Genomic DNA, 13,067 nt, shown 5'->3' on the forward strand with positions numbered 1-13,067 from the left:
CCAAACATTTGAGCAACAGGTAAAGCTAGCTGTTTCACGCTGCTACTATGCAGTAGCAACACGTGTAGTATGCAGGATGCTGCCGTCAAGCCAAAATGACGCCCTGCCTATCACACAAATGAGTAATGTGATATATGAATTTCAATGCCAGTGTGATGCTAGCTATATAGGCCGTACGTCCCAAAGACTGGCGGATCGTATCAAACAACATGTCCCTTCCACTATTCGCAACGGGCAAGGTACAGGCCGTACCCAACCAGCCCGTGCTTGCAAAACTCAAAACACAGTGTCCAACATTAGATGTGATTCCGCGATTGGACAACATTTGCCAAATACTCGACAGTGTGCTAAGAATTACACTGACAACCAATTTAAGATCCTCAGTAGGGCTCGCAGTGTGGCGCATTTTTGCGTACTGGAAGCTACATATATTAATACACAGGGTCCTGTTCTTTGCAGACAGAAAGAACGTGTACACACATTGCGCCTGTTTCAGCTGAACAAAATAAGTGACAGCCATTCGCTGGTTCATTCCTCGGACAATGCCTTGTCCAACCAGAGTCAAGCTGCCTGGTTTAAATGTCAAACAAAGCTTGGCAGTTAACTGTTAGTCACCGTAAACTGGTACATTCTCTATGGCAACACCTCTACTAATCAGAGTTCACTTGCCAACCAATCAGCACTCCCTTCTCGTGCAGTATAAATGGTTGTTTTCCCTTACGTTGGTTATTCTTGCGTATTGTCCTGATGAGTGCAAGACGAAAAGTTTCGACAACATGTCTCTATTTTCAGCAATTCTCATTAATATAAATCATGTAGTGGTTGAGGTGAATAACATAGATGCATTGAAGGGGAAAATAGATAAGTACATCAGGGAGAAAGGAAGAGAAGGATATGTTGAGATGAAGTAGCATTGGAGGAGGCTCCTGAAGGACATAAATATCAGCATAGGCCAGTCAGTCTGAATGGCTGGCCTGCTTCTAAGCTGCAAAAGTCTACATATATATGAGATACTATTAGAATGCCGATGGAGATGGGTAGGTCCCAGTATGTATTCTTGACCTGCTAAAGGGAACAGTGTTAACTCTGTATCTTTCCATTTGACATACAAAATTGGCAAAACTCTTCACTTGTGGGTAATGGCACACATCAGTATTCCCGACAAAAGGTTTTCCTAAACCTTCCAGGGCAATTGCAGTTTAGAGATTTGAAGTTGCTCATTCCAGATAAAACAAATGGTTGGGACTAATTTTAAACTTAGATGTAACTACCTAGTATTTAATAAATCTACACCCACATTTTTTCAATCACCATTGTAAACTTCTGCCTTGTACATTTGTATCTTTACTAGCATTTTACACACATCTGAAAATGGGGCAGTTGCTTCAATCTTTTATAGGAAGCACCAAAATCATCAAGTGTTTGATGTCTTGCCTACCATTTACAATAAACCAAACAGGAGCATTATCTGTCCTAAGTGGCCATGGGATTAATGACAGACTGCTTTTATAATAATAATTGCATGAGTTACAATGCCATTATGGTTACAATGCAAATACAAAATTAAAATATATTTCAAATATATAAAATTTTTATATGACTGTATAGTAGATTTAAATATATTAGCTTTTTTTTAGCTGCCATCTTAGCTAAACCTTTTGGGCCAAAAGTGGTTTCTATTTTATGTGCACATCCAGTGACGATATTGGTTACTCACAAAGGAAGTACGAGCTGAAAAGTCAAATTCTGTGCAGTGCCAGATTTAAAAGCAAATGTTTATCTGTGGGTTTCAATTTCTTTTGAGCCTGCAGCTTATTTGTGCACTTTGAACTGTCAGCCACAAAACAATGAGAAAGTTTGTTTCACAGATAATTCACTGCATGAGCTAGTTAAGAAGTTAACATCAGATTACGTTTAAATTTTTGGAGCAGTTGGATTTCTAATATAATGCAGCAAAAGTCCTGGGAAATGTGTTTGTATCACCCATGCTGCATGCAACTATAGTCCTGCCTTACAGAACATCCCAGGATTTGTGCTCGACAGGGATTTCACAGCCACCATAGTCTATACAATAGGGAGTCACATTCAGTGTGCGTTATGATCAACTAAAGTAAATAATATCACTAGTAAAAATGCCATTGTACTGCCAGAGACTGCAGGTCTAGGACAGTGATCGTTCATTGAACACTGTTCTTCTCTGATGACCAAATGTTGCAGTGCTTACTGTAAACTACATCAGTAAAAGTCAATCACTGTAATAAATTTTCATCAAAATTGAAAAGTAGCAGGCAGGAAAAATAAAATCTATTAAACTGTGTGGGTTCATTATTTGAAGTTGTGGCTTTTGTCAAATATTCCTGGATCTGGTTTAAGCTCTGATCTGCAGCATATTAAATGCCATAGGACAACAGCTGAAGATCATGCTGGATTCTCTATCTCTGCAACTGTGATAACTACAATGTATTTCACAATGTCCGAAGGGGAGAGAAAATTGGTGCAATTACTACTATGTTATTGGATCCTAATGAAACCTGTATCATTTCCTAAATAATATACCTTTGAATGAAAACTACCTAAACAACTAAAAACACAGGAAACTAGAATCTCACACACAAAATGGTAAGTTGTTTGCACACAAAATAATCTGCAGTTATCAATTAACGTCACATGCTACTCATTTGAGTTCTGCATGAGGCAATCTCTTTTCATTGTTCCACCATTACTGAAACATTTAAGGCCGCATGCAGGTCATCATCACTGCCGTTTGCTGTCCAGTAGTGGTTTCCAATCGTCAGACCAAGAATGTAGCCGCCTTTTAGGGGGTCTCAGTTGCACATGCATATTGTGACAGGCTGAGAAAAGTATGTGCTCCCATGTAGGATAGGGTTCCACACCTACAAAATACAATGAGCAATGTAAATGATAGGCGTTGTTTTGGAAATCATTCTGAAAATAATTCAAATTGTACAAAAGAATTACATACAGAAATGCTAAAATCCTCAGAGAATCAGAGCCAGAATTAAACAGTTGGTGGAGTGGGGCGGTGGAGGGCGCAGATTGGCTGGAAGATTTCTGTGGGGCCAGGAGGAACTTTCATGATCCAACTGATGCCAAATAGAACTGTGCCCATTAGTACATGAAAATAGCATGGAGATCTACAACTGGAGCAGTGCAACAATTTAAATATTAAGATAAGGCCTGCTTCGGGAAGGAAGGCTGGACACTCATTTCGAGTTTCACTCTAAAATCGAGTTGGCTAGTCCTTTGGCGGTCAATGGATGCAATTTCAAAAAGAAGTTTCATCTGACGACCCTCAATTTTTAGTGAAAATCCTTCTCCTCGTGTTTCCCCCGCTCCCTCCACTGGCAATTTATCTTCTCCCACTGCTCCTCCACCCCCAACCCCAGAGATCGTCCTTCGCAGACTGTCAGGCAACTGATAGCATGGGTTTGAGTCCTCCCTCGGTAGACAACAGGTAGCAGGATTTCCTCGTGACCTGCATGGCACAACTTGCCATAAGATATGCAAGTGCTCTAAGCCCATTTCATTAACCCCTTGTGCACTGTTGTTGGATGCGATTGATGGCAGTATCATGCACTGTGCACTTGGCGCTGAAGAGAGTTTCAAAGTACTCCGACCAGTGATCCAGGACTGACTCCTTGTCAGTGTGTAGGGTCTTGCCATCGGCGCTCCTCAAGGGGTTTTGGGTTTGATATGCTGGTCCATAGACAGATTTTAGTGCTTCAAAGAAACTTCTTAAGTCGCCAGAATCAGCATACAGTTGAGTTTTTTTCGCAAGTGCAATCCACCAGTCATTTTTGATGTTCCTCACTTTACATTGAAGGGTGCTGCATGCTTGATGATAAGCTGTCTTTTTCTCTTGGCTGGCCGGCTGAGCCAGGCGAACCTGATGAGCTGACCTTTTTATTTTTAGCAGAACTTGAATTTCCTTGTCATTTTCATAAAACCAGTCCCTATTCTTCTTGGTGCTGGGTCCGATGACCTCGTTGGAAGTATCCAGTACTGCAGCTTTGATGTGTTCCCAGAGTTCTTCTGGAGTGGAATCAGCAGTGAGATCAGGATGTTCCAGTCTAGTCTGTAAAGTTGCTTGATGCCTATCTCTGCAAGATGAGGTTTGCAGGTTGCTGATTTGAAATTTCTTTAATGGGTTGTCTCTAGGCTTGTTCTTGGGCTTAGGCTTGAAGTGGAAGTTCAGCTTTGAACGAATGAGTCAGTAGTCTGTATGACAGTCAGCACTGGGCATGACTCTAGTACGCAGGATGTCCTTTAGGTCACACTGGCGTACCAAGAAGTAATCTATCGGGTGCCAGTGTTTAGAGCAGGGATGTATCCATGTGGTCTTAAAGCACCAAGTGCACAGTGCATGATACTGTCAACAATCGCATCCAACAACAGCCTGTCAAAGAAGAACTGGATGAGAGCCCAACTCTGGAGGAAACTGTGACCGCCATCAACCAGATGACGAACAACAAAGCCCCCGATGCTGATGGAATTCCACCTGAAGCCTTGAAGCATGGTGGCCCTGCCCTATACACCAAGCTCCATGAGTTTTTCACGGCCTGCTGGGAACAGGGCGGCACAGTGGCGCAGTGGTTAGCACCGCAGCCTCATAGCTCCAGCGACCCGGGTTCAATTCCGGGTACTGCCTGTGTGGAGTTTGCAAGTTCTCCCTGTGTCTGCGTGGGTTTCCTCCGGGTGCTCCGGTTTCCTCCCACATGCCAAAAACTTGCAGGTTGATAGGTAAATTGGCCATTAGAAATTGCCCCTAGTATAGGTAGGTGGTAGGGAAAATATAGGGACAGGTGGGGATGTGGTAGGAATATGGAATTAGTGTAGGATTAGTATAAATGGGTGGTTGATGGTCGGCACAGACTCGGTGGGCCGAAGGGCCTGTTTCAGTGCTGTATCTCTGAACTAAACTAAACTGGGAACAGGGCAGAATTCCACGGAATCTTCGTGATGCTGTTATCATCAACTTGTACAAAAACAAAGGAGAAAAATCAGACTGCTCCAACTACTGTGGGATCACCCTCCTTTCTATTGCTGGGAAGATCCTGGCTAGAATACTTCTGAACAGGCTGGTGCCTACTATTGCAGAAGAAAACCTCCAAGAGAGCCAGTGTGATTTCAGAGCAAACAGAGGCACCACAGACATGGTATTTGCACTCAGACAATTACAAGAAAAGTGTGGTGAGCAAAACAAAGGCCTGTACGTCACCAAGACATTCAACACCGTGAGCAGAGATGGACTTTGGAAAATCCTTGAAAAGCTTGGATACCCACCCAGGTTCCTGGCCATGGTGAAGCAGTTTCATGAAAATCGGTACAGACAAGTCAAGCAAAACAGCGACCTCTCAAGTTCCTTCGTATCTCCAATGGTGTGAAGCAGGGGTGTGTGCTGGCCCCGACACTATTCACCATCTTTTTCAGCATGATGCTGCAGTAGGAAATGGAAGACCTTAAGGAGGGAGTTTACGTATGCTTCCGGACTGACGCAGGCCTTTTCAACCTCAGGCGTCTTCAGGCTCACACAAAGACACAAGAAAAATTCATCCGTGAACTTCTTTTTGCCGATGCCTGTGCTCTCCTGGCTCACAGTCAGTCAGACCTGCAACATATAACAACACGTTTTTCCGAGGCGGCACAGTGGCGCAGTAGTTAGCACCGCAGCCTCACAGCTCCAGGGACCCGGGTTCGATTCTGGGTACTGCCTGTGTGGAGTTTGCAAGTTCTCCCTGTGTCTGCGTGGGTTTTCTCCGGGTGCTCCGGTTTCCTCCCACAAGCCAAAAGACTTGCAGGTTGATAGGTAAATTGGCCATTATAAAATTGTCACTAGTATAGGTAGGTGGTAGGGAAATATAGGGACAGGTGGGGATGTTTGGTAGGAATATGGGATTAGTGTAGGATTAGTATAAATGGGTGGTTGATGTTCGGCACAGACTCGGTGGGCCGAAGGGCCTGTTTCAGTGCTGTATCTCTAATCTAACTCTTTGGACTAAAAATCAGTTTAAAGAAAACTGAAGTCCTGCATCAGCCTGTACCCCAAGAAGAATATAGACCACCAAGCATTGTCATCGAGGGAACTGAGCTGAATGCCGTCAAGCAATTTACTTATTTGGGGAACGTCATCTCGTTTGATGCCACCATAGACAAGGAAGTGGACGATAGGCTCTCAAAAGCAAACAGTACATTCGGCAGACTCTACAAACGTGTGTGGAGCAACCACAGCCTCAGAGCACAGACCAAACTCAAAGAGTACAAAGCCATAGTCCTCGCCACCCTTCTGTATGAGTCATGGGTCCTATACCGCTGTCATCTAGAGCGCTTCCATCAGCGCTGTCTCCGCAACATCCTCAAGATCCGCTGGCAGGACCGCATCACAAACATTGAAGTCCTGGAAACAGCCAACATCACCAGCATCAAGGCCACCCTCCTGCAAAGCCAACTGCGCTGGGCGGGTCACATTGCCTGGATGGACGACAGTCGCCTGCCCAAGATCGTGTCGTACGGAGAACTGACCACAAGTAAAAGAAACAGAGGGACCCCATGCAAATATTCAAGGACTCCCTGAAGAAGTCTCTTTCTATGTGCCACATCGACCATTGCCAATGGGAAGCGCAGGCCATAGATCATGATGCCTGGAGATGCTACATCAGGAGGGCTATAGACACGTTTGAGACTGAGCGAAGAGCCAGCATGAAAGAGAAAAGGAGGAGAAGGATGGATCCAATTTCCCCCAGCAGCGACGACACCTTCACTTGTACCCGCTGTGGGAGAATCTGCCGGTCATTGATAGGCCTGACTAGACACCAGCGGGCCTGCAACTGATGACTATAACCTTCCCAAAATTTTTGTCCGCGAAGAAATGCCAAGAGATGTGCACTATTTCTGATTTTGTTTTGAATTGTTCGCCATCTCATCTATTCCGCTTCCATTTGGAAGTAATTTGTGAATAAACCTCTTTAGCCTGTTTCGAAAGGTTTGTAGTGTGACTCACATTGTCTTCTTTCTGAAGTGATATGAGACAAAGTCCTATTGTCCATAGAATCGTATGTACTATATGTACAATAAACAAGAGGATTGGACACCATATCCATATACTAAATTCTTACAGTTATGTTTTTGATCACAGGGAAAACAGAATTCCTGATGGATGTTGGCTTTTGCTTTGAGAATCAGGGAAAAGTATGGGGACCAACCTGAATTGTAACGATATTCCTTATGTCATAGGACTGGCAGGAATTGCTTTAAGGCTTCCATTTCAAAAAATACGAATATTTTTGCCTACTTTTGCTGAATTTCCAATGGCATTTTCATCTACATGGACCTTGTAATAAAAAGCATTTCAATCACATATTATTTTACCTGATATATCTGGTTTGTCGTCTATCAGCAAATTGCCTGATACCAGCGTTTTGTCCCGTGTTAGTACCATCAGTTCCAGAAACTCTTTTCCAAGATGCTTCTCTACCCAGGCATACTGTGAACACAGAGTCAACAAGATGTCCAATTATTTTTACACTATTATTAAGAAGATGGAAAGATTTGTGAATTTTCATACCTTTTTTTGCCATTGATATCTTTTGATTTTTCCTTTTAGTTACATAGAATTTTTACAGCATAGAAACAGGCCATTCGACCAGGCTATGCAGTCTTTACGTTCCACTTGAGCCTCTTCCCACCCTTCTTCATCTAACCCCATCAACATATTGCTTTCTCCATCATCTGTTTATTCAGCTTCTCCTTAAATGCATCTATACTATTCAGCTCAACCACTCCCTGCGGCAGAGTTCCAGATTCTCATCATTCTCTGGGTAAAGAAATTTTGCTTGATTTCCCTATTGGATGTATATCTTTATAAATATGCTTATGATTTAGCTTTACTTTCTCTGCTACAATTTGGTTTGTCATTGAAGATAGCCTTTTACTTCAAATGGATGTATTAGCGACTATCTTATATTTATGGCTCCTAGTTCTTGTCTTTCCTACAAATGGAAACATCTTCTCTACAGCTACCCTATCAAACCCTTTCATAATCTTAAAGGCCTCTATCAGGTCACCCCTCAGTCTTCACATTTCTAGAGAAAAGAGCCCTAGTCTGTTCAATCTTTCCTGATACGTGTAACCCTGCGTTCTGGTACCATTCTAATAAAACATTTTTGCACCTTCTTTCATGCCCCTATATCCTTTTTATGATAGAGACTAGAACTGTTTAAATGTTGTCTACCCAAGGTTCTATGCAAATTCAACATGACTTCTCCCTTTTTCAAATATATCCCTCTCGTCATGAACAGCAGTGCTGTTTGATTCTTTATGGCCTTATTAACCTGTGTTGCTACTTTGTGATTTGCGTATCAGAACCCCTAGTCCCTTCTGCTCTTCTATCCCATTTAGACTGTTTTCCAAGAAGTATTTGGCCTTCTTTTCTTCCTACCAAAATATACCTCCTCACACTTAATTACATTGAAGTTCATTTGCCATGAATAATAGAAATTACAGCAAAAAATGGAGTGTTGGAACATGACTTTCTGTGGACTATTTTTCTCTGCTGAGTTCCATCTGGCCAAACATTGTGTAGTGTTAAAGTTATTTTTTTAAGTTTCAGATGGTTATCAAGGCCAAAAGTTTCCTCTTCATCTAAATTGCAAACTCAATCTTTATAAATATGTTTATGATTTAGCTATATTTTCACTTATAATCTGGTTTCTCATTGAAGATAATCTTTTACTTCAAATGGTAAGATAATTTTATCCAGTGTAATTGCAGTTACCCTCTATGGCCTTCCATATTAGATGTGACAATAACAGTTAGATGTTCATGCAAGACTAAAGTTCATATTTCGGAATAAACCTTCGTAATTGGTAATCTATTTTCTTGCTTGAAGTTTCTTCAGAACTTACTTTTTCATAACAGCAGTAATTGTACATCTTTATTGGACTGGTGCAAATGAACACATCTGTGCTGTGGAAAAGATGCAGAAATAACATCACTACAGAAATCTCATTAGGTGAAGCAAGAATTCGAATACTTCTGGAGTTCAGACTCACTCTTTCATGTTGGCCATCTCTTTCACTGCCTCCACTGCACCAGGAATAGGTTCAAGTTCAGTGAAGAAGTTCTTTGACTCCCATATACTTATTGCCTTTTCCTGTTTTTTTTTGAAAGAATGCAAGCATGTTATATTCAGAAGAAATTATGTTCAATAGTTTTCATTTACACAAATGTTTTTCTCAGGTAATTTGCTTTCTTTTGCTGACAGTTAAATGACCCAATTCATTGTGAAGAACAGTTAGGTGCAAGGCAGTATGATCAGACTACTCTGGAAGTGACCTACAGATTAAGCAGAAATGCACCAACTACATCTACCCAGCTTGGATGAACATTTAAACCCTGCAGATACTCTACTGGTATCATAGGTGATGTTCATTGAGATTAATGATGAATTACACAAATAAATTGGCAAAAAGCTAACAAGAAAAAATGTGTATGTTAAGAAATGACAAGGCCCAGGATGTGAAGTATTTGGTATCTGCTTGACTGACCGGGTTGCATTCTTGCTCCTAAGCCAGAAGATTGTTGGTTCAAACCCCACTCGAAGTCACGAGCACATAATATGGACTTACATTCCAATATGGGGAAAGTCTTGCGTTGTTGGAGGTGAATGAAATGTTAAACTTAGCTTCCAGCTATGTGTTCAGAGGGACGTTGAAGATTCCAAGAGATTATTAAGAGGGCAGGGAGTTTTCCTGGTGTCTTGGCCAACATTCCTTCCTCAACCAACATCACCAAAATTAAATGATTCCCATTTGCCTCATTGTGTGTGGGATCTTGCTGTATGCAAGAGAGCTGCTGTGTTTCTCTACATAACCAAACACGTGAAGTACTTTGAGATGTTTATGAGTAATGTGATTAATGCAACTCTTTCTTTCATTGACCCCATGCATTCTCAAGAAACTGAGAATGGCTACATTCATTTTTCGTACGATTGTGGCTGCTTTCAGGAACAAAATGGATGCAATTGTGGAATTCAAGCCCCAAAATGAGAGGGCAGACAGGACCTTTAAGGCCTCGCCCGAAAGACTGCATCTCTGATAGTGCAGTACTCCCTTAGTACTGCCAGCCTAGATTAGGTGCCCAAGTCTCCGAAGCGGGGCTTGAATCCCCAACCTTCTGACTCAGAGGAGACAGTACCACCACTCAGTGAAGGCTGACGCTTAATATTCATGATGCAATCTTGACTTAGAAATTGTACTTAAACTATTCACTTTTTATCTGAAAAAGGGTGGCACACAGTCGGCCTTTCAGCCTCAACCTTCTACAGATTTTAACTCATTCCCAATGTTATGACTTGCATCCAAACATACATAAAGTCCCACATTCCTTCATTCAGTTTTTCTGCAGCTCTGCTCATTCCCCATGTCCCATCCACTGACGAGGATGCCTGTTTTGCCTTCAGGTTCCTGCATGGTCTTGCCCCACCCTATCTAAGCCAAATGTCCCTGCACTCACCCTCCACTCCTCAAACACACATCTACTCATTTTCCCCATGCTCAACCATTGGTGGTCATCCCTTCAACCACTACTGAGTAAAATGAGCTCCTCGCTCTCTCATCACCTCACCTTCTGCTTTCAAAAGCCTCCTAAAAAAAACCTCTCCCACTTCTCTTAGATGCTTCTAACTTTTCTGTTTTTTACCCTCCTACTCAGTTGTGCTCCTCCACTCTGAACACTCCGAGGTGTCTTTCTGTACATGAGGAGCCGTGTAAAAATGCAAGTTCTGTAAATTGATGATTTCAAAAACCCAAGGCAAAGCAAAGGGTAAAAACAAATGAACAAATGTGCATGAAATCGATTTGACTACATATTAGCAACAAGCTAGTCCATTATAATGCTTTCGACCATTCTCAGCTACACCAAAATATGGAACGATTCTCCACAAGGAAAAAAAATCAAGGATCTGAAAAATACTGGAAACTCTCAGCATCTGTGTAAATTTAGGGGGGGGGGGGGGTGGTTGGAGATGGCACCAATGTGTGGAGTGGCACTATTGCTGCCGTGCAGTGCACCACTATAATTCCCTGGAGCAGTCAGTCACCTTGGACTTACAGAGAGATCAGGATGCAGTTCTCCATACTGTGCCGAAACCCAGAAACCTCTGCGATCTTGCAACTCTATGAAGGGTTCTTTAGGATACGTGTCCCTGTACTTCTGGAGGAATCCACCTTCGAAATCAGCCAGCACCCCGTCCATGTCCACCAGCACCCGCAACCTTCTGCCCTCCAGCCGCTCTCCAGCGCTCTGCGGCACTGCGCAAAAGGATCTGGCCAATGCGCCAAACAGTTTGCTCCCCGAGCTCCGGAGATTTGCAAATCGAGCCAGGAAGATCATGCTTGGGTACAATGGGCAAAGCAATCTGCCTCAAGCAACCTTTGGCACTCATAAGAGAGAGGGAGGGGAAAAAAAAACAATATTATTAGTTCATATGCAATCAATGGAGGCAGCCACCGGAATATTCCTGCATACCCATGGTTTGTGTGGCAACTTGCACCGAAGTGGTCAGCTAGTGCATTGGTTACTTGCTCAGTGACCGAATAACCTGGACTTGCAATAAGCTAGTAGCTAGCGGGTGCTCACTTCGGTATCCTGCATGATTAAAAATCAAGTATTCCCACCCCTACACAACCAACAAGCCCTTTCACATATTGAGCAACTGTAAGTGGCCGCACTATTAATCTCCGGAAATTACGCCTCCTTTTCTTTCTCCATAACCTTAAAGCGACAAGGCATCCACCCAGAGTTTGCCAGGCTTTATTATATTCTCGCTCAATCGAGACAATGTCTGCCAACCCTCTGGAGGGATCATGTTTTTACTTTTCCCTTAGGAAATAAAGTTTCCAAGAGCGGATGTTACAAACAAAATCAACAAAGCAAGCAGCATTTAGAATTTACCTTTCTATCTAATCGTTGTAGGGAAAAATAAACTTCAAACAAAAAAATCCTCTTAAGTATACACAGAATCAACAAAGTCAAATAACGGAGTGCCAACTGGTAAAAGTAAATAGGCTAGTCCCTTTTTAAAATTCCAAAATAATCTCGTTGTGACATTTTTTAAAAAGTCATTCACAGATGTGGGTGTCGCTGATAAGGCATTTATCGCCCGTCACTAATTTCCCTTAAGAAGATGGCAGTGAGATAATTTCTTTAATACAACTAAGTGACTTGCTAGGCCATTTCAAAGGCCAGTTAAGAGTCAACCACATTGCTCTGTGTCTGGAGTCACAAATAGGCTAGACTGGGTAAGGACAGGAGATTTCCTTTCCTGAAGGACATTAGGGAACCAGGTGGATTTTTACCACAATCCGGTATTTACACGGTCATCATTACTGCTACTACTGGTTTTATTGCAGATTTTATTTAATTGGAAGTCAATTATCTTTGCTCCAGGACATCGCTGCAAGAGTTCCTCAGAGTAGGTCCTAGGCCCAATCTTCTTCAGTTGCTTCATCAATGACCTTCCCCCCCTCCCCCACCATCATATGGACAGAAATAGGGATGTTTGATGATGATTGCAGTGTTCAGTACCATTCGTGACTCCTCAGATAATGAAGCAGTCTGTGTCCACAGGCAGCAAGATCTGGACAACGTTCAGGCTTGGGCTAAGAGGCAAGTAACAATCATGGCACACGAGTACCAGGCAATTTAACCATCTCTCCTTGATGTTCAACAGCATTACCATCACTGAATCCTCCACCATCAACATCCTGGGGGGGGGGGGGGGGGGGGGTGGTTACCATTGACCAGAAACTTAACTGGACCAGCCATATTAATAATGTGGCTGCAAGAGCAGGTCAGAGGCTGTGAATTCTGTGGTGAGTAATTCACATCTGACTGACTCCCCAAAGTCTGTCCACCATCTAAAAGGCACAAGGCAGGAGTGTGATGGAATACTCTCCACTTGCCTGGATGAGTGCAGCTCCAACAACATTGAAGCTCAACACCATCCAGGACAAAGCAGCCTGCTTGATCGGCACCTCATCCACCATCTT

The 13,067-nt window shown here is 42.7% G+C and overlaps 1 protein-coding gene across 1 annotated transcript; it reads right to left on the bottom strand.

The window, feature by feature from the left end:
- Positions 1-746: 746 nt before the first annotated feature.
- On the bottom strand, positions 747-12,037 carry LOC137383491 (5'(3')-deoxyribonucleotidase, mitochondrial-like). The gene is made up of 6 exons (XM_068056484.1): positions 11,971-12,037; positions 11,128-11,448; positions 9,069-9,169; positions 8,922-8,982; positions 7,387-7,501; positions 747-2,894 (listed from the first exon to the last, which is right to left on the bottom strand). Exons 2-6 carry the CDS (start codon positions 11,407-11,409, stop codon positions 2,755-2,757), a joined length of 699 nt encoding a protein of 232 aa, XP_067912585.1. The 5' UTR covers positions 11,410-11,448; positions 11,971-12,037; the 3' UTR covers positions 747-2,754.
- Positions 12,038-13,067: the final 1,030 nt, after the last annotated feature.

Source organism: Heterodontus francisci, chromosome 24 (assembly GCF_036365525.1).
Source record: "Heterodontus francisci isolate sHetFra1 chromosome 24, sHetFra1.hap1, whole genome shotgun sequence".
Classification (NCBI taxonomy): domain Eukaryota; kingdom Metazoa; phylum Chordata; class Chondrichthyes; order Heterodontiformes; family Heterodontidae; genus Heterodontus; species Heterodontus francisci.

What these genes read in the sequence shown, in the direction of transcription:
- LOC137383491 (XM_068056484.1), bottom strand. Translation starts at nt 11,409, where the DNA reads ATGATCTTCCTGGCTCGATTTGCAAATCTCCGGAGCTCGGGGAGCAAA. An exon ending in GAGATGGCCAACATGAAAGA is followed by an intron (nt 8,983 to 9,068) that starts GTGAGTCTGAAC and finishes TCTTTTCCACAG; the next exon opens with CACAGATGTGTTCATTTGCA. An exon ending in CGACAAACCAGATATATCAG is followed by an intron (nt 2,895 to 7,386) that starts GTAAAATAATAT and finishes TGTATTTTGTAG; the next exon opens with GTGTGGAACCCTATCCTACA.